The 20,993-nt window shown below is 36.6% G+C and overlaps 1 protein-coding gene across 3 annotated transcripts; it reads right to left on the bottom strand.

The window, feature by feature from the left end:
• Positions 1-624: 624 nt before the first annotated feature.
• Positions 625-20,957, bottom strand: DYNC2LI1 (dynein cytoplasmic 2 light intermediate chain 1). 3 transcript variants are annotated; one of them, XM_042051843.1, is made up of 13 exons: positions 20,838-20,957; positions 19,874-19,997; positions 18,697-18,731; positions 18,238-18,307; positions 18,071-18,159; positions 15,760-15,946; positions 13,244-13,312; positions 11,841-11,918; positions 10,277-10,353; positions 9,857-9,927; positions 9,347-9,444; positions 8,062-8,190; positions 625-1,210 (listed from the first exon to the last, which is right to left on the bottom strand). In XM_042051843.1, the coding sequence occupies exons 1-13, from the start codon at positions 20,849-20,851 to the stop codon at positions 1,142-1,144; spliced, it is 1,110 nt and encodes a 369-aa protein (XP_041907777.1). In that variant the 5' UTR covers positions 20,852-20,957; the 3' UTR covers positions 625-1,141. The 3 variants fall into 3 exon arrangements, with proteins under 3 accessions (XP_041907777.1, XP_041907778.1, XP_041907780.1); XM_042051844.1 differs by having other exon boundaries at positions 8,098-8,190; positions 20,838-20,953; XM_042051846.1 differs by lacking the exon at positions 20,838-20,957 and adding an exon at positions 20,302-20,387.
• Positions 20,958-20,993: the final 36 nt, after the last annotated feature.

The raw sequence follows: 20,993 nt of genomic DNA, 5'->3' as shown, positions 1-20,993 counted from the left end.
TTTGGGATGAGGCACTTCATAACAAAGAACTTTACATCCAATCCTCAAGGTAATACAGTTTTTCCACTTAAGTGTGAGGCCAAGAATTTTTCTAATATCTTTATGTAAAATACTCTGAGATACAAATATTGTATTGGAAAAACACCTGGTGAATAAATACATTAAAAATAACAAATACATTTAAATAGCTGGGAAGATACCACATTAGTTTGTGTCTCCCATTTTTATGTGCATGTAGGGTTGATTGGTTTGCCAAGTGACTGTTCAGACATTCACTCTCTGACAAGTCTGAGCTCTCAGGAGACACCTCTGGCTTTAATCTAGATTGCCTGGTGTGTTCTCAGAACACTCAGTGCATCTCACACTACTGAGGTGTGAAAGGACAAAAACCCATACCTAGCTGAGGCTAGGATTTCACAAGCTTAGGCGGAATGAATCAGTAATACTTGCAGCACTAACCAAGTATCTGTCAAATTAATTAGACTGACTTCCTAGCATTTGAATATATGACAGAAACATCCATCTTCCAAACTCTATGTGACACTATACATGGCAAGAAATAACTCCTTTATTAAACTGTATGATTCTGAGACAGAAAGCACACTTCTGAATTCAGGTCAAAGATGGTTTTAACCCCACTTTATTTTGCCAGTTTTATTTATTTATTCAAATATATCAAGCAATTATGCAAGTATTTCTTAAGCTTTGGTTTTGAACTACAAAAAGATGCCTAGCACACTACATAGTTTTATATTCTGGGTGTAAAAAAACTTTTTTATATTTAAATACATGCTTAGGGTTAGAAGTATTCAAACATAAACCCAATAATGTGTTATAAAATAGGTAGGACTGACTAATGCCAGTCTTCATATACAAACTCATCTGAGAGCAATGTAGAATTCCTTTCTCCTCACTTTTTAAAACTCTTTGCCAGTGCCAAGATATTGCCAGTGCAAGTGCAAATTTGGACTGAGTGAATAAACAGTTCCTTTTATGAAAATTAACAACAGGGATGCTGAATAAATATTAACTTTGTAGTTTGATATTATATATTTTCAACTGCATCAGATGAGATTGCTAACATAATGTAAAAATGATAAAAACAATTTAGTCAATTGTGTTAAACTGAAGACAGAGCAGTTCATGAATCGGAATCAAAATCCATTTCTTTCCAGGATTTAGAGGCATTTCTTTTGTATTGTTCAAGTTCCTAAAAAAGAAACATAAATACATATTAAGCTAATCTTCTCATTACTAAAAGTTACAAGAAACTTCAGATATTTATTTGGTGAATGTATGTATGTACCAACACTTTACTACAGAAAAAATATATTTTTATATTTAACAAACTTGTCCTAAAAGTGCTATGAATTTTGCCACTTTGCTCTCACGTAGGGAGCTACATTTTGCTGTACTTCAGATCAGCAGAGTGCTAGCAAGGTAGACAAATGAGCTCATCTCAGTTAAATGTGCTACTAGGAACACTGAAGCCTACAATAGAAGGTTCTAGCACCATTACAAACAACAGTTTGCTCTGCTGAATTTCATGTAGTGGTGTGTACTGTCAGGAGTGATTTCTGAAGATTTTTTTCAGGAAAAAATATTAATTTAAGAAGCATTACAATTGCTTTATTTCAGAGTAAAGCTTCCACCAAATTTACAGGAAGATGATGCTCTAATGAGGTACTGTTAGACCAACCATGTACTGCTTGCAAGACAGAAAAAACCTCACCATGTCTTAGATCAGGAAAGAGGTGGACATAAACCAGTGCTTAGTATAAATGTAGCAAAGACCTTCAAAAGTGGACAGGTATTTTACAACTGTTATTTTGATTTTAATAGAGTGGCCTTCAGAGAGTAAGGAAGGTTTTGCTGTAGGCATGCAAGTACCAGAACTGACAAAAATAACAAAATTCACACCTGGTGAATTTAACATAAGTATTAACTATCAGTCCAGAGCACAGAGGGGAGAAGAAGAAAATAAAGGGTAAAACAACCAAGCAATCATTATTTTAAGACTGTTTGGAAATAATAAATGGAATTTCCTCTCGGGAAGTAACTTCAGCAGCTTTGTCAGAGGTGCAGAGTTTTCAGTAAGCACCCGAGCTGTATAAGCAGTGAGAAGATTTTTAGTTAGTGAACATTCTTCCTGATGCTTGTAGGAGTCTACTGTTAGAGTTAAGTAACTCCATAGGTGACTGACACACAACCTACTGTGTCTAGGCTAAATCCAGGAAGTTGCATTATTAGCTACAACTCCAGTACTGCTGAACTGTTCTAAGTTGGTCTTTAGTCAGTATTTTCACTCCCTCATTATTAATATAAAGTAATTATGATCTTGGAACATACTGAACTGTTGGAAACTTGCCAACAGGTAGGAAGAGAAAGAATACTGTGGTATTTTAAGGAGCACATGTAACCTGCTTTATGCAAAGTAATTTCTTAGATAGCCAGGTTTTACATGTAATGACAATACTGTCTGGGGGTCCTGTCTGCAGGTGTTGGCTAAATAATCAGCCTTGCAGATTTATCATCTGACTAAACTCTTTCAAGAAAGAGGCAGATAATTTAGCAGAATTAATTTTGCTCTAAGTTTAGCTACCCTAGGAGGCAACTCAGTGTAAAGGCAATTCAAAACAATACAAGAATGCAAACTGTCAAACCACAGCATATATGAAAGCTGTATAGCTACTCCACTACATACAGAAGTACAGAACAAAATTATAAGTATTATTTTGGAGGTGTATCTAGGTAAGGCTAACATTTAAACAATGAGAAATCAAAGAAAAAGAAAATTTGATTAAATGGGAGGATATTTGGGAAAAAATAATAGTTTAACAAATCTCAGTGATTCAGGAAGAAGAATGCTGTCAGGAAAGTACACTTACCTAGTTTATATGCAAAATAGAAAGTAAAATACATCCCTGTAAGTCAAAAATGCAATGCAAAATTCTTTCAAACACTACTTAAAGATCACTCCAGAGACCCTCTTGAAAAAGAGCCCCTTCCTGCTCATTAAGTTCTATACTGCAAACATGAGCAGAATTCTAGAATAGACTAATGATACAGTCAGCTAACAGATCATCTCTCCAAAGTGAAAGAACATAGTTCAAAAGAATATATCTCGAAGTACACCAAAATCTTCATGCTAGCATTATGCTACACTTGTTTTGTGGGTGCACGTGTAGGGGGAAAAGATCAGATATACAAAGAAAAAATAATTGCAGTTTAAATGTGCTTTCCATGTGTTCTGAGTGCTTTAAATGTAATTAGTGCTAGCAACTTATCACAGATGTCTCAACACTGGCATAAAGTGGGTTTAAATTTTTTTTTAAACCTTAATGCTTCTGTACTTCTGTGTTTCTGTAAATTCTTCATCTGTCAAATGGGGAAGATCACACCTAATCTCATAAAGGGATTGGGAAGAAAGGCTTAACTAATGTTTGTGAGGCACTCAGATAAGATAACATTACCACGCACTCTCTGAGAAAAAAAAAATTAATACTTTTGTGTTCATTGAAGTGTCTGAATGGCAGGTTGAAAAATAAGGTACATAAAGAATAAGGATGATGAAAAGAAATACTGAACAATTGAATTGAGACATTGGCAAAATAGTATATGATCATGTAATTAAAGACAATACTATAATGTCTACAAACAAGAAGGAAAAATTAAGATTGTAGGAAAAGCCTTAATTGTTGCATTTTCTCTGTTCTGAGTGACTGATAGGACTTCAGCTTTCCTTTTCATGCAGTTTCTTACTGGAAGTGCCCTCAATCTGGAACATGGTGAGAGCAACCAAGTACTGAAACACTAATTAAAAATCTTAAGCACACAAACTTTAGTAGAAAATGTAATAACAGTGCTCTTATAATGCTCTTTAATTTGGTTTAAAAATGAATTTTTTTTTGCCCATTTGGACATGCTTTCATGTGAAAACAAGAAAGCTTAGTCTTGGCAGCTGAGTAAATATTCTCAGTAACTTTTTCTCCACATTATGAAGACCAGCACATCTCCTTCTCTGGAGAAAATGAAAGGTGGTAGTGCTCTGTTCCCAGGTTAAGGTAGGTGCCTAGTATACTTCCCTGCCCAGTAACACTGGTGTGACCAAGGGGCTTCATGGCACAGTATGAAATCTTCTGTTTTGTGAAATGAGACTGGAATGGTCTCCCAAGTTCAGCAATATGTTCATGTCAGCAAAGTATGCTGAAAAAATATGGCTGTCATTCTGTTGGCAAACACAGTCCCCATGTCAGCTGATACCTGACATGGAGGTGACATTTGATGGTGGGTGACATGGTTGATCAGGTCACTGCAATTTTAGGGTGTCCTGGTTTGAGACAAATTCGGAGGAACGTCTGAAATGAACATCCTCTGATAAAAGGCAGGTTACAGCCACCCTCCCCCCCCCCGGTTCAGAAAGCATTTTCCTCGGAGGAAAGCGAGGAAAGAAAAGTTATTTATTTAATAAGTAAAGTGCACGCAGGCACAGAAAAAAGAATAATGCTAAATAATAAAACCTCTCGGTGTGGAGAGAACCTGGGTAGATTTCAGAGTCCTTTGTGGGAGGGGCTCTCTCCTCTCCAGAGCTGGGGTTTGGCGTGGGCCCCTCCGGGCCATGGTGTAGGGCCACCCAGTGATGTTCTGGTGTTGCTGAAGAGTCCAGAAGAGAAGAAGAGGATGCCAAAGTCCCAGGGCTCCGTACTTTAGCTAGTGAACAAGAAACCAGCTAAAACGCAAAAGGAACGTAACTCCCTTCCCTGCTACAGAAGTGGAGCAACTGGGCAGAAGAAGCCAGTGAGCTCATCTGTGTTTTGAACACAGTGCCAAAAGAATTCCACCGGCTCTCCCTCCTCTCCCTTAGCTAGCTTTAAAGGCACAGAACTCATGTCTGGCATAGGGCAGGTGATAGGGAATACAGTTATACAGTCACCCCAAGACATAGGGGAAATGCAACTATTCTTCCCTGTGAGATGTAGAATCTTCTTGTGTTTATGACTTCTTAAAGTCTTAACAGCTACATCCCTGTCCGTTAAGATCTGCTTCCATGACTTCTTGTTAGCTGACACCAAATGGCACCAGGCATCTACTTTTTTAACTTTACTTCATGGCATGAGGCTTCAGCTAAAACTGGCACCAATCCCTGAAGTAATAGCTCTGTGTAACTAGGATCACTCAGTGTGAACTTTGGCACTGCGTGACTTCTGAAGTACCTGAGTAGGAGGCTCTCCAGGTCTTTGAGCTCAAGTTTAACTTTATCTGTTGCATCAATAAATGAAGCTGCACTCAAATGTCCAGATCAAAAAGTCCAAGCACATATTTTGAGTATTAGCAGTGAAGGCATAAGAGAAGACAAAGAAAAACCCTCAAAAAGACACCTCAGAGTACTTACACTTGTGGCAAAGAGCATTTCTAAAGGAAAGAGAACAGACATTCCCATGTGCCAGGCCACAAACAGTTAGAAGGAACTAAGGAAGAAGACTTTCATGCTCCCCATAGGTGCTCACAGATGCCGGTGGTATATGTGTAGCTCTAATCAGCAATATTATTCTAAAAGATCTCACTCTTATTCAAGTTATGTGTGTACCAAAAACCAAATTAAGGTGACCTGAAAGCATAAAAAGCCAAAAAACTAACAGGGAATGGACAGAGGATGACAACTTTGCCATGTGGTTTATATATGAATAATCAACCAAAACCTAGACTTTAAGGCCTAATAAGTATGCAAAATGAGTATTTTTTTTAATCTTGAAAGCTTTGCAAAACCCACAAAATTCCAGTAATTCCTGGAGAAAATCTGCTAGTTAAGAATTACATTAGAAATGTAAATTTCAGTAGGGTCCCTGGTGCTGTATTCTCCACTACAGAGAATGAAAAAACAGTAAACAATTCCAACAGCACCATTTGATATAAACCTGTACCATGTATGTCTGTGGGACAAGAACTAGGAAAATATTTCTGGAAAGACATAGTTGAGAAAGATGTGATCCATTTTGGAGAAAGGCACAGTGAGGAAAAGACAGCCTCTGAGAGCTTTCCAGAGCAAAAACATTTAGAAAGAGAGTGGTACATCTCATAGTTAACTCTGAAAATATGAAGGAGGCAAAATAATCTGGCTCAAAAGAAAACAGTTATGGCAGAATGCTGATGACCTGGACTCTAAAGTTCTACAGCCAAGAAGCATCTCAGATAAATGCTGGCTGACAGTACCCAAGAGTCAGCCAGGGACTTTCTTGAGTTTTATTTTTTTTTAATGTTTTCTTATTTTATACTCAATAATTCAATCTTTTGCTCTGCTAAAATGCAGGCAAATCCTTCAACCAAAACTACAAAGTTGGAAATGATTTACTTAAACTTTGTATTGCCACAGTTATATATATAAATCTATCACAGCATTATCAAGCAGTCCTGACCAAGACTGAGTCAGTCAGGTATTGCTGGTTCTTCTGTCAGATGCAGTGACAGGGGCTGTGTTTTGCTTCCCTTGCTTGTTTTGTGCTTATTTTTCTTTTAAAGCTTATCTTTCAGATAAACAAGCGAACAGGCCATCACCTGGAGTCCAAAGTAACATTAATTAACCGAAAGTAACCGAGAAAAATGATAACATGAAAACATTCACTGTCATCATGTGAAACTTTGAATTTTGCATTACGTCCCATGATTTCATTAGCAACATGTTGCATGTTGACCATCTTAATATACTGGTTCTCCTACACAAGAGATACCACGAGACTCTATAAAGAATGTCAGACTTATTTAAAGTGTTGCTTTAAAAATAAGATTTTTGTGCCACTTTCCATTAAACTGGAAAACAGAAAGACACTTCAAGAAACACTGCAACGAGAGAGTTCTTTTCTTTTAGATGTATATTTCTGTCTTGGTGCTTTAGGAAATAACTGCAGATAACAAAAGTAATTTTCTCTTTAATGCTCAAATTACTTATAGTAGTCCAACAAAAAGAAGCTGTGCTGGTTTGCAATGCCCTTGAACAGATAAGATTCTAAAAGCCTTTCTCTTTTGTATAAAAACAGATAATGAATAATTTCCTGTATGATTTCATCAATGCATACCAGTATCTTCTTTTGCAACACATTACCATCTAAAAATAACAAACCTAGTACACTATATAGTTATTTTGAGATATGTAGCTATACCGAGTATGTTTGTTTTATAAATTCCAAAAGCAGCATGCTTTATAAATTTTAATGATTTCTAGGACTGCTCTTGATGTGACAGAAATTCAGAACTGATATCTACATAAATAGGTTATTACAGGTAATGTGCAAGTTCAAAGGCTGCAGGGGATTTTTGAAATTGCTTTATTCTTTGGATGAATCTTAGATTGAATGTAACAGACCCATACACGTATGATACTGATGAAGAGTGTTACATACTGATAGCTGTAAGGCAATGTTTTAACCTTCATCTAAGTTGGCACAGAATTTTTCTATAAAATTAATTCCCCACTAATCCAGAGAAAGGCAGAAACACTTCAAAATTAATAAGAAAAAATAAAAGATCCTTTCCCCACTAAAGATCTTTCCTGGAATTCAGGGGTTAAGCCACGTATCACTGTGTGTAACAATTCCATTCATTCTGTTTAAGATAAAATGTACATAGCCTGCAAATTCAAGTTAGAAATGTTATCATCTCAGTATCTTTCTAGTTAAATAAGTTTTGAAGGAGAAAGACAGAAGTAAACAGTCCCCACCCCAGACCTTCATATTGCTTCCAACACTTTCTGTTAGTCAACACTCAAATGAATTTGAGTACACAGTGAAGAAATGAGGAAATTACTGTCAAGAAAGCTTCAAAGTTTTGCTTCAAGATTATTTTAGTGAGGTAATTCTAGAAAACAGAGGGAAAATTTGAATTATTAATTTCTAAAGAGACTCAGAGCCTGAACTTTGAGATCCAACAATGGTCTACTGGCTTAGTATCTAACGATGGAAAAAAACCTCAGCTACTAAACTGAAATCTAAAGCTGAAGTTATTTAAGGGCAAAAAGAGGAGGTACGAGTATATGCTATTAGTTCAGCAGTGTTGGTGGTTCTGGAATACCTGACTGTGAACAGCAGTTGGAGAATTACCACACACCTGGTTTTTCTGAGCTCTCATGACATCAACTTCATACTCGGTGTATTGAATATCCTGTGCAGGGTCCTTGGTATCTTGTAAATCACAGAAACTCTAAAAGGAAAAAAGACAAAACCCCAAAAGATAGAATTTATCTTCTTTTAATAAGAAAAGGCCACACTAGAGAAGTGGAAGTATTTGCTTTTAATACAAATATATTAAAAGCTTTTATTTATGGAACAACTTTGTGCTACAGGACACAGATTAGCTGTTCTATCAGTAAAATGAAGATAAAGTAATAGTGCAGCTAGATTCAAGAGGGCAGAAAATATTCATATTTGGTAGTTGGTTATTATTCTTGAGCCTCAAAATGAAAATAGCCTTTCTGGTCCATGACATTTGGGCACAGCTGAGGTTGCCCTTGCAATACTCGTGACTAGAACTCAGTTCTGGTTATCAGAAGCATTATTTCAATGGCTGAGAAATTGATTACTATCTTTGCCACATACCTGATTTTTCATTTCCTAACCTCGAGCGAACTATAACTTGAATTCCAAAGAAGCAAATACACTAATAGTAAGAAAAACTATCAAATAAGGAGGGCTTCTAAAAACATTGTCCTGCACATTTGTCCTTATTCACATCAAATGGAAAGTAGCAAGAAGGCAATAATACCAGTGATGGAATAAAATAAAACAGAATTCTGCTTCTTAGATGAGGCAACAGAGAAAGAAATTTACAATGCATAAAAATGGCTTCAAAGTTTAAAGCCTTTTTTGGAACCAAACCAGAAGACTGTGAATCTATGTGGCAAATGTTCAAATCTTTAATTAGACTGATACACTGATGAACAGCGATGGAGCTTGAAAGGTGAGGTGTAATTCATTTCTCCAGCTGTTTCAGGGGAAGTTCAGGAATTACTTGGAGGGGTGGGTGCAGGAGGCAATATTTGTTTATTTTTTTTAAATGCTATGAGGTAAACTAACATGAAAAATAACACTTCTGTATAGTTTCTGAGAAGTTTAGTCTTTATCATGTTGGGGCATATTATACTGAGAACAGCATCTTTCATAATTTCTAAATGTAGGAAGGTGACTGAAGATGTAGAAGCACCACTACATAAAAATCTGTATCTTTTAAAAATGTATTAAAGAGAACTGCTAAGTGAGACTGAAATTCCAGTCAGTAGACTTGAAAGACAAAAATGAGTAGGGATATTGCTGCTATCCTGTGAGAAAAGCAGCTGTGTGCATGGCAGGTACATCCCTACCTTGGGAGGAAATGTTTTCTCAAATACTTTTTTCCATAGTTCCAAAGGCGTGGTGGCATGCATCTTTCCAAGATCACTGTCAGAGGCAGGTGGTGGTCCTGAGGATCACAGCACACATAAGATAAGTGTGTTGTCATAACAACATAAATCACAGAATAATTTTGCATAATGATCCATCTAATTTAGTATTTTACCTTCTACACTGAAAAGCTGCAACAAGTTTGAAAAACACATTGGTATCCTACCATGAAATTGGCTCCGAGCTTTTGTATATTTTATTTTCTTTCAGATTCAAGCTTATTGGTACTTTACTATTTTACATAGTCCAGAGACTTCACTGAACTACCTAACAAATCACAATAAATACTGAGTCATGATTTTAAAATCTATAAGCCATTTCCTTCAATGATCTGTTAAAACTGATACTGATGTGCTGTAATTCATTTATTTGCTTAAAGTGTTTCTCGAAACAATTAAGCAACAAACACAATGAACAGGAAATGTTCTAACCTATTTGGCTCATGGAATCCAGGCCTGCTGGAATAAAGAGAGGTTTGCTGGGATCCACTGATACAGACTTGCTAAGTAGAAAAAAAGAAAATATATCAAGTGAGCATTTAGCAATCAACAAAAAATGACATTATTCTAGCCAAGACTAGAGTCTTACTGGGGTTTGCATATAAAGATATGTAAATAAAAAAGTACTCCATTCCACTGGTAACCATATTTTAATTCATCAGTTTGAAGATCAAAACCAAGGAGTTACCACTGTCCTTAGAAGAGATAGGCAGCTGAGTCACAGGAGTCCAAATCCATGAACAAAAATCTTTCAGAGATCATATTTAAGAAAAGTTTTTATTATTAAAATACTTTTTATTAAGTAATTTTAGGCTCTGGGCAAGACATTTAATAGTTGAACAATAACGTTACCTTTTATCGTAGCCGAATGCCAAGTGATTAATAAGAGCACGGGCTTTCAGCAGGAGAGCCTCAGATTTACTGGTAAACTAAATGAATCAGAAAACAAAATACACATTATGAACTTCCACCATAGATATATTACATTTTGCCACCTACAAAGATGCAAGAGTCTTGCTAATTCCTGATCTCAATAGATTTGGTATATATGTTCACTGAATCCATTAGAATAAAATGTCACATTCCTTTCAAAAACATGAATGTATTTGTTACTGAATATATAGCTCAAGAAAGATTAAATTAAAAAGTAGCATAAATAAAGATTAAAGAATAAATTTTAAAATACTGATTGAAAACTTTTGAAATATGCACATTACCAGACACAAATCTTTTGCCCAAGACTAATGAGTTAAGATTTTAAATTACATTAAACATTACCCAGAATACCATGAACATTTAGAAAGGTAAGGAATAACTATGTAATTGTCATAAAAGTGGCTTCAAAGTGGCAGAATGGTACAGATTTGTCAGAAAGCAGTTCTCAAAATATATTCTCAAACTACATGCTTCTTCCTGTCTAAAGGCTTCTGTATCCTAACAGATTCATGTTTGAGAAAAAAGTCAGATCCCTGCTGTGGGAAATTAAGTTTCTCCCACTCATTTCAATGACAATCAGCATTCAGCAGCCAAAGAGTTTTATATTTTAGTTTTAATTTTTAATTACAATAATGCTTAAACGCTTTAAAAACCTCAACCAAGACAGTTGTATTCTCAGTTAACAAAAGACAAATTCATGTGTCAGAGTGAAAAAGGTTTACATGGATGCAAAAGGACGTGCTGGGATTTTAAAGATTTAAAGTAAACATAAGTTGTTATGATAATCACTAAGCTACTATTAAAGATTATTTATTACAGAAATGATGGTTGATACAATTAAACCCATATTCTGATGCACAGTGAGCCCAAGAGGCAGCATTTTTGGATTGTGAATCTCAGCATGCATTTTTGTCTACTCAAGAGGATGATCTGACAGACTAAAACAGATAATTCATTGTCCTCATGTTGGCATCTTTCTACCCACTTCTGTAAGGAAGCTCCTGTCCTTCAACACCCTAGGTGGTGTACATAAACTATAAACTACTGTGAAAATGAGCTCGTTTTTAAATCTACCAAAGCTGGGTCACTTGATGTTAAGTTCATGCTTCTACCAAAAGGGCCAGTTCTCTAATTCAATCTAAGGCAATCACTTTTGCCCATTCTCCTTTCTTGTACCAAAAAAAAATTTGCCCAAGATGCAGTAAACTCAATGCAGTAAACTAAGCTGGCTAACAGGTAACTATTTTAATTTGGTTTTTGTTGATACTGGGAACTGTGTAGTTTGTTCACAAGGCATGTCCATCCATCCCCTGCCAGTACTGTGACTTGTTCAACAGATAGCCTAATGAAGAAAGCTACTGTAAACCAATGAAATCCTATTTCCTCTAGGAGTTTTACATTACTATTTTTAAAAATATTGTTTTGTAACAGAAATAGTCTTCATCTTCTCTATCCTTAAGTAGAAAGTGAATATACACACCACTAATGATGCTCCGTAATAATGTGAAACGAATCGAAGTGTCTTGCTTATTATTTTCCTCATTTCAGAGTCAAACTCCTAAAAAAGTTGATATTGGAACATAGATGTAAGAAACAAAACCCAAAATATTACAGTTAGAACTTTTTTTATCTATAAACTGCAATGCACTTAAGCTACAATATATAAGGCTTTCAGCTGTCAGCCTAATTATATCTTAAGACACAATCAGTAACAGCCTACTCTGAAAAGAAATGTCACAATTTCTCTTTGTTTCTTTTTTACAGAGGGAGCCCAATTCAGGCAATATGTTAGTCCAGGAAGTTTTTTAATTGAGAACGCACATTTAATTTTCAATTTATTTGTCTGATTTTGTTTTAAATTTTTAGAAGTAGAAAATCTGCCTTACTAGAAGAATAAGGATTTTTTCTTTTTGTGAAAATATTTAAACCTTTGGGCATATGCTGTCTAAGTTCTAATACCTGCAAGATTTGAAAGGTGCATCAAAATACCTTTTCATCCCTATTTCTTTAATCTAAGATCATACAGATGGCCTTCCCTGGATAAAATGGATAAAAACTTGGTCCCAGTGAAGTCTGAATGAGTCAATCCAGAGATGCCCAAAGGAATCAGGTTGGCATTTTGTCCTGATCATATGAGAGTCACTTAAGGAGGTCATGGCTCAGCATAAAGTTTCAGTATGAGAGAAGGCAAGTCTCTTATTAATAAAGAATTAAGTCACTCAAAGAGTCAGCCAGGTATCAGGGCACTGTGTAGCCATCCAGAGAAGCATGACTGCTAAAAATCAAACATGCTGTCCTAGTTTCTCATGATGAAGTGCTGTGAGTATCTTGGGTTTTTTTATGTCCTGGGAGAGAATCCAGCAGTACTGTATTTCTTTCCTCCCTTCTGTAAAAGATGCAATTACTCACTTGTCTCTAGAAACTTGGGAAGTACTTTAAAAGAAGTTCCAGACTGAAATGAGAGTTTATTGTTTGTGCTGCCACCAAAGACTCTGCTCAGCTGACTTGAGATACACCCCTCTCGCACTGCCATAAACTTACAGCTGCTGTCACAAGGGACACATGGAGCTGGATTTCTCTCGTTATAAAAGGAAATCATCAACATGGTCTTTTCTTGCTTCCCTTTTTGGTCTGCAGCAACTTGTGTCTCAAGATTGTCTAAGTACATCTCAAAAATCATCAGTTTGGGGGTGTTTTGTGAAGGAATGACAGTATGCCTTCCTTAATGCTGTTGGATGGAAAGTTGTTGGGGTTTTTTTGTGGTAGAAGGCTGGCTGTCCAGACTTTAGTTCAAAAGATTGCTATTATGTTGTGGAATTTTAGTATATAGAATATTTACTGGGAGTATTTTAATTATAAAAAATGTACTTAAGTATTACTTACATGAAAAATATCGTATTTGCTTCCAATTATCACCAAGGGTATTGGAAAAGGGTCAACTAATGCATAGTCCTGTTAAAAAGATATAGGACAGGTTAAGAACTCTAAACAAACTGTAGAAGATTGCAACTGTTAAAGCAACTGAAAGGGGTTAAAATTAATTCACAGAAGACAAGGTTTTCCAAACCTTAAGGTACATGAACCAACTTTAATGCAATATCCATATTCTAGCATTTTCCCATTTTCTTCCTAAACGGTCAGGAAATAATCCCTCTGAGCAGTCAGAACACTTACTGGCATAAAAGGGCTCTTACACTATATATTCCAACATTAGATGGAAAAGGAAGAGAGGAAAAACGTTATGTATTCACAGAACACCTCCCAGACTAGATTAGTAGAACTGGCTTTTTGACACATTCACCTTCCTTGGATAAAATCTAAAAGAATACAGACAGAATCTCAAGAAAAATGAGTGGAATGATTTGCTTGTGTCACAAATTTGTCCTCCCCACATCTGTTTTCCCAAGACTTAAACAATATTTATTTGTGTATTTCAAGTGTTTGATATCAGAACAAAGAGGAAACAGCATCCAACAAACTTAAAAATGTGAATCAGTATCAATGAAGGAAAACAGGTCTGAGAGTGTAGATTTTACTGCTGAATAGCTAACCTGTGATAAAAGTTTTAATAAGTAAATTACAAGAATCCTCAAGGGATCTGGAAGGTTTTCCTGTAGTCCATATGAAACAAGATAATCCCCTCATGTGTTCAGGCAATTATTTATTCAAGCTGCTTTGGCTGCAGCAGTGGAAGAGAGATGTGTTGTAGCAGAGGTTGGTCCAACTGCTCCCTCCTAACCCCAGTTATTTCACAGACAGCTTAAATGACAGAATGTTGACAGAAGCAGCACATACTGAAAATCCTCTACTTGGAGAGGAGAAATAATGGCTACGCTCATACACTGTCAAAGCAGAAGCTTTGAGCAAAACTACTGCAACTTAAAAGTGAGTATATAGAGTATAAAACTGAAGAAAATAGTTTTCATTTCATAACTAAGAGGAAGATTTGGGATAACATCAGAAACCTTAAAACTAGCATATTGAACCCTATGCATGTTTTGACTGTGGAGTTTATTTTTGACTATGGAGTACTTCAGATGCATCCAGCCTTTTTAAACAAGGTCTGCAACTGATATACTTTATCATCATAGCAAATAATTCTTTAGCCAGGACAATGACATTTATCTAATCCTTAAAAATATAAGTATTTAATTGATTGCTGTTTAGGATAAAAAAAAGTTTAACCATTAAAAGGCACATAAAAATCTCCATAAACTGTCATTTAATTTGACTATAAAAGATGGTATTTTCTTCTACAAAATTGACACAATTTTTCTTTGAGCAATGATGAAAGAAGAGAATCAAGCAGTAATATAGTATTTTATTTGCATTATTGATGTGTTTGATAACGGAAGCTAAACAGAAATTTTAGTTCAGAAGGTATAATTGTGTTTCCTAGAGGGCAAGAATAACAAGCTTTCTTAACAATTAATAGCATTATTATTTTTCTTTATTGCAATAAGCTTGCAGTTTTCTGATATGTAAGCCCCTATATGTAAACTTGACACTGTGGTCATAATTTATTGCCAGATGTGCATGTAGGTGTTTTCTTTTTGTGAATTATCTTCTCTAAAAGTAAAAATCAAAATAATAATCCCAATATCAAACCCCATACTCTAAATCTATGGAGTGCTGCATATGTTGCTTTCTCATATATTTTGAGTTACTTTTAAATTTCTGAGCTCTACAAGCATTTGCTGTATTGAAGTATTTTACAGAAGTTACAGTAACTAGATTTACATGCCAGGTCTTTGAATTGTTGAATACTTATTTATGCATTATATACACACAACATTTGCAGAGGTTTAATGCACAATGACTTTTCATTTCTATTGCGCATAATCTGGTTTAGCTTTTCCAGAGATTTAGTTAGCAATTATGTTTAAAGGACTGATGTTAACATTTCTGAAACTTTATAATTTAATTAGTTGTCAGATTATCAAAAGGCATTGAGTTTGTGATAGACATTTAAATAAATGCAAAGTATATAGTCATGTTGATGGCTGTTATAACTATATTCTTTGCTTAAATTTGTACCTTCAGCTAGTCTCTTGCTAGATGACTTTTGTACATTCTAGTTTTCATCTTCATTTTAAAAAGATGAGGGGGAAAAAAAGCAAACTGCTACTCTAAAACTATTTCTTTTGATTGGTGTAACATGCCATAACAATCACATTAGATATCTAACAAAAAGATGTAAGAAACCTTCTTTCCTTGTTTCTGCTCTTATTGAATTTTTATTAAATTGCTATAATTTTCCAGTGAACAGGTTCATCTACATCAAATGGATTTTCAGTCATGCATAAAAATCTAAAAGAGTTGTTTATGATTTTCAAAAGCATTATCTTTAACTGTATAAAGGCCTGTGACATCTGGAGAAAATATTAGAAATAACTTACGGGGTGATCCCTCTGCAGATCGTTCCACATCCTCTGTTTAATTTCAGCAGCTACTTCAGGGTTTGCCTTTTCTAGTTTGGTTAAAATTTTGTTCACATGGTTCCTGGTGACCTGCAGAAGGCTCTCCATAGTAGTCCAGAGTTCATGAGGTTTGGAGAGATCCAATACCAGAACTACAGCAAACGACCTATTAAATAGGCATTATTTGGGCACGTATTTAGCGCATGAGGCAATCAGCATTTTCATACAAAACCATACCTGTAGTGCAAATGTGAACATGTAACTGCTAAGACAGATTAAATGTGCCAGCAAAGCAAGATGGCTTTTAGGGATATTCTGCACTCTGAAGAAACCTTTCCCTTGTCTCTTGTTCAGAACTATTATTTTGGCAACTTTCCATCAAGCATTGTTTTTGGGGCCTGTCTTCAAAACAGTAAAATATGCAAATATCCTCAGTCCATGTAGCTCTTTCTTCCTGTATGACTGAGGATTTCTGCTGTCATGTATCCCTGCCATCTCATAAGTCTACAACCCCAGACCAAGCAATGTTAGCCAAAGGCTAGGATCTTTCCAACTATTACCGGTATTGGAAAGTTCCCTACTATCATTGTTCTTTTCTAATATGAAATGAAAAAAAAACTGGTTAAGGACAATAATCTGTGTCATGGATTGTGACAGTTTGTTGGAACCTCAAATGAGTGCATGAGAAAAGTCTTCTGAAAGATAAATGGAAGATAAAAGAGTACTCATGACATCCTTAGCTACTACCAGACTTTTAAAGGTGGATTGTTGATGAGAAATGTTTTACATCTCTTTCTTGGTCCTCTTTCTAAAAGCCTGCCTCTTGAAACACCAACTGCATTAAAGTGCAGCTGTAAAGATCATTGCAAATGCAGTAATCTGAATGGATGCCATCATTCTATCACATTCCAGCCCGACTTGAAAAAGAGGATTCCAGACCAGAGTGGTATTACAAAAGCTACGAAGAAACAAAAGTGTTCAATTTCATTTTAAAATGCTGTGGGGAAAAAAATCTGGTGAAAAGTCTCCTGATAAATCTAGATATAGTTTATGGAACTTTTAAATAAGCAAATTGCTTGACTACAGTGATGAGAAAACCAAGAAAAAGCACTTAAATATAAGTTGAAATGGTAGAATTTTTACTAGCATGTTACAATATTGCCTTGTGAACAGAAGTGAATTGTTCTTACAGAACATTGCTATCCCAGCAAAGACTCTTAAGATTGTCCACATCAGAAAATCCCTTATCAGTAAAAAAAGAAGAAAAGACCGATGGAGGTAGAGCTCACTTAATTTAATTTTTAGTCAAGGGCTGAAAAATTACACTTAATCTTTTCTCTCCCAAGCTCTTCTAGAAACAGAGCTTCACATGCCATTAAGTGTTTTATTTTTATTCCTTCTGTCTTTGTCTCTCAGCAAATAATGGCATTATCTCAGTAGTCAAAACAGTAGCAAGTGTACCTGATAAAAATGATGTCCCCTCCTTTTTCTTCCCCACAGAAGTTAAAGCTCAATACCAATGAAATAGAGCAATATATCATAATACAAAACTTATATTTTGATCCTTTTCTCCCCTTTCAGCTCCTATCCTTCCTAACAAAAAAAACCATAAAAAAGCACCCCCTCTCACCTTGTCATTTCTTCATGCAACTTTTCATGCATTTCTTCTTCCTATGCTATCCATTACTTTAACGGATTTTTCTCACTACATTCTCTTAATTTTATCTAAATTCCTGTTTCCTTCTGTTTTCAAATAATTTCAATAGCTTTAGTCCCTCTTGGAAACATCATCTCTCTCTTGGGAAATGACCTTGTTATTAAAAGGTCATTTCCCCAAAATCCAGATATTTTTTTTGGTCACAATTTTTGGCCTTGTTTTTCACCCTAAAATACCTGTCACAGAAAGAGTATCTATGTTTGCACACAGAAGTAGGAAGCAAGATTTTACTTTTCATATGTCCCCAAGTCTGTTTTTTTGCTCTTTCACTGAGCATAAAGATACTATGACTTCTCTTTTTCTGTGTTTCTTGTTCTATCTAAGGCCAACTGACTTCCTCCACATTACTGCTTTGTTTTGTTGAGATTAGTTAGAACTTGTTTATTTAGGAGAGAAGCATGAAAAGGAAGGCCAAAGCAAAGCATTATGGTATTACGATGATTTTTAGCAAAACCCCATAAATTTTCTACCTTACACTTTGAAAGAGTTTTTCACAAAAAAAAAAAAAAAAAAAAAAAAAAATTCTAGAAGGAAAGCTCAAATTAACTCTGGAATTGCAATATTTACACTTACCTTATGTTGTGGCTTGTGATTGGTATTCGAATGAGTTCCACTAATGAGGTTCCACCACCTAGTTCCCAAAAATGAGCTACATCTTTAGGCTGCAAAAGAGTTTCTTTACATTATTTTTATGTGTGTGTGTACATATAAAGATATGGTAAATGATACTTTATACTCACTGTATTGTGTCTCCTTGCCCTCCTTCCAAAAGTATATTCCAAGGCTAATGTTGGCTTTGGAGACTCTTGCCTAAAGGAAAAGTAACTTAATTTTGTCAAGATCCTCCAAAGAAAGGAACTTAATTCTACAGTTACTAAATGATACCTATCAGTCAGTTTGGAATTTGGCTTAGAGACAGCAGTACAGAGAGGACACTTTTAGACAGGAGGTGTCAGGTACTGAAGACAGGAGAAGCAGCAGCACCAGCCCAAAGAAATGGGTCATTTCAGCTGACACTGGAGAAGGACTGAAAGGGTCACTTGACAGGTTATAATGAAGGGAAGGAAGTTCATCCCTAAGTGATCAACCACTCACAGAACACACCTGCATACATATATTATGAATTATCACACAATGTGACTGTTTACGTCAAATTCCAATCTACAGCTGAAAACTGCTTTTAAATATTTAACACATACCTCTCAAGGCACCTCAGTATGATAGTGGTCTTTCCCTGGAAATTAAAAACAAAGAGGAACTCTTTAAAGCATAAAGTTGTATCACTAAGTCAAATTTATTTAACATTCCAATAATAGAGTACCAGGAAACTGCAAATGCATGTAACTGTTTGTAGCCTTATAGTGGAAACTTAAGTCCAATTTTCAATCAGAATCAAGTTACACTACCATTGTTATAAGTATAAACCAATAGACATGACAAATACAGTAACAGGAGCACTGTACTTAAAATTAGACATTAGTGATCAATTAGACCAATTCTTTTAAACTATTAAACAGTTTTAAATTATTAATAACACATTTATGTAACATGTGGTTTCCACTGGAATTAATTATTACTGTTGAGATGGAAACAAAGATTGCTTAAAATACAAATAAACACACAGAAAAAGATGTCTTTACTTTGTTAAAGTGCAGCCACTGAATACCATGCCACACTGAAGGGGCTAGCACTTCTTCACTTCTGTCCTTTCCTATCTCAAAAATCAGTGAATTTCTGGTAAATCTGGAAAGTCATTTTCTCTGGAAAAGGTATTTTGTAAATTTCTGATTAAGAGATCGCACTAACACCGATCCTTCTAAAATAAAAATTGTATTATTGAAAAATATGATTCATTTTGTCAAAAAGGCAGATATTTCCTTATTAACTTTACAAATAAATGCTAACAGAAGAAAAATATGTGACCAAGTTATGGGATAAGGAGTTAAAACAACCATAGGCATCTCAAATAATGAGTGTGCACTCCATGATAAGGTATGTTCAAATGGGTCTGACATAATACAGACACAATTCACTGCAGCATGTCAAGGCCTCTATCTACAACAAAGCTGCTATCAGTGCACTTAAACTGGATTCCTACCAGTTAAACCTTTACAAGGGGAAAGAATTAAAAGAGAGTAGCATGATTTCTGGCAGTTACTCTAAAAAAAAAAAGAAGCCAAACCTCAAAAAATTAGCACATCATTGAAACCTTAACCATAATTTGAATTTGCACTCTGGAATGTCAACTCTGTAAAATGAGACCATGAGATATTATGTCTTTAAAATTATGTGAACCTTAACATCTGAAAATATGAGATATTTTCCCTGACACAAATTATGTTTGAAAAGTGAAGAATTGTTCAGTATTTACATTACCCCGTTTTTGTTGCCCATAAATAGTATTGATTTTTCCCAAACTTCCCCTGGCTTGACATCATCATCATTATCAGGGTTTTCTCTCTTCTTCACTTCGGCTATAGCAAGATCCCATAAAGTATCACTAGTTGGAAGAAAACAAAGTAAGAAGAGAATAATTAGAGAAAACACACACCTTAGACTGTAATTCCTGAAAATATCTAAATTAAAGTTATTGTGGTGTAGATTATTATTATTTCACATCACCTGCTCTCTGCTTGTCAAAGTACTTCTAACCAGCTCAAGTGACATTGCTCAGGTAACCCCAGCAGCCATTTGCGGCACACACTGAGCACGTCCCAGCTGTGCAGCGGGAGGCTTTGCTTGGAGTACATTTAATCACAGAATCAATTAGGTGGGAAAAGACCCCTGAGATCATCGAGGCCAACCTGTGACCGAACGCCAAGTCCAGGCTTTCCTTAAACACCTCCGGGGACGGTCACTGCACCACCTCCCCGGGCAGCCCACTGCACTACTAAGACACCTTTACAAGGTTTCCCGGCGCGTCAGGCTTTCCGCAGGAGCCTGCGGGAGGCCGGCAGCCTCTGGAGCGGGCAGCTCCCAGCCGCCGGCAGCGGAGGAGCCGGGCACGGCTCGGTGGGCTCGGGAGGGCTCCGGACTGCGCTCTGTGTCCCGGGAAGCTGCTGCTCGGGGCATCGAGGGCTCTCCGTGCTCAGGTTCACTCGTGGTCACCTGCAGACCCCGTTTATGTGGCGTCTCTTACAGAAGCACCGGCAAAGGACCAGGCGCGCCCCACCTGCCCTCGGCCCCACTCTCTTTAGGGGCAGAGGCCGTAATGGCCCGTTTTAAGCCCTCCTGCCCTCCCTCCCTCCCTCTTCCAGGCTGCCCTCCCCGGCCGCAGGCCCCTTCCCCCCGGGCAGCGGGAGCGATCCCCCATCACCAGCCCGGGCAGGGCTCCCGGTACCTGGCCTTGGGCATCGCGGCGCGACGCGGGCCCGGCTGCCCGTGGCCATGGGAACGGCGCGGGGCACGCCGGGACCTGTAGTTCCGCGGTTGGGAGGCGCGGGCGGCCCCGGCCCCGGCCCCGCGCTCGGCCCAGCCCGCCCCGCCGCCGCCCGCA

Source organism: Corvus kubaryi, unplaced genomic scaffold, assembly GCF_017639235.1.
Source record: "Corvus kubaryi isolate FWS band 111438036 unplaced genomic scaffold, C.kubaryi_AGA036_p1.0 76, whole genome shotgun sequence".
Lineage (NCBI taxonomy): Eukaryota > Metazoa > Chordata > Aves > Passeriformes > Corvidae > Corvus > Corvus kubaryi.
This window is presented reverse-complemented; position numbering and strand designations above follow the sequence as displayed.

Coding starts and splice junctions, on each gene's coding strand:
- DYNC2LI1 (XM_042051843.1), bottom strand. Junction 9,928..10,276: donor GCATTCGGCTACGATAAAAG/GTAACGTTATTG, acceptor TTTTCTACTTAG/CAAGTCTGTATCAGTGGATC. Junction 8,191..9,346: donor AGAAAACATTTCCTCCCAAG/GTAGGGATGTAC, acceptor TTTTCCTTTTAG/AGTTTCTGTGATTTACAAGA.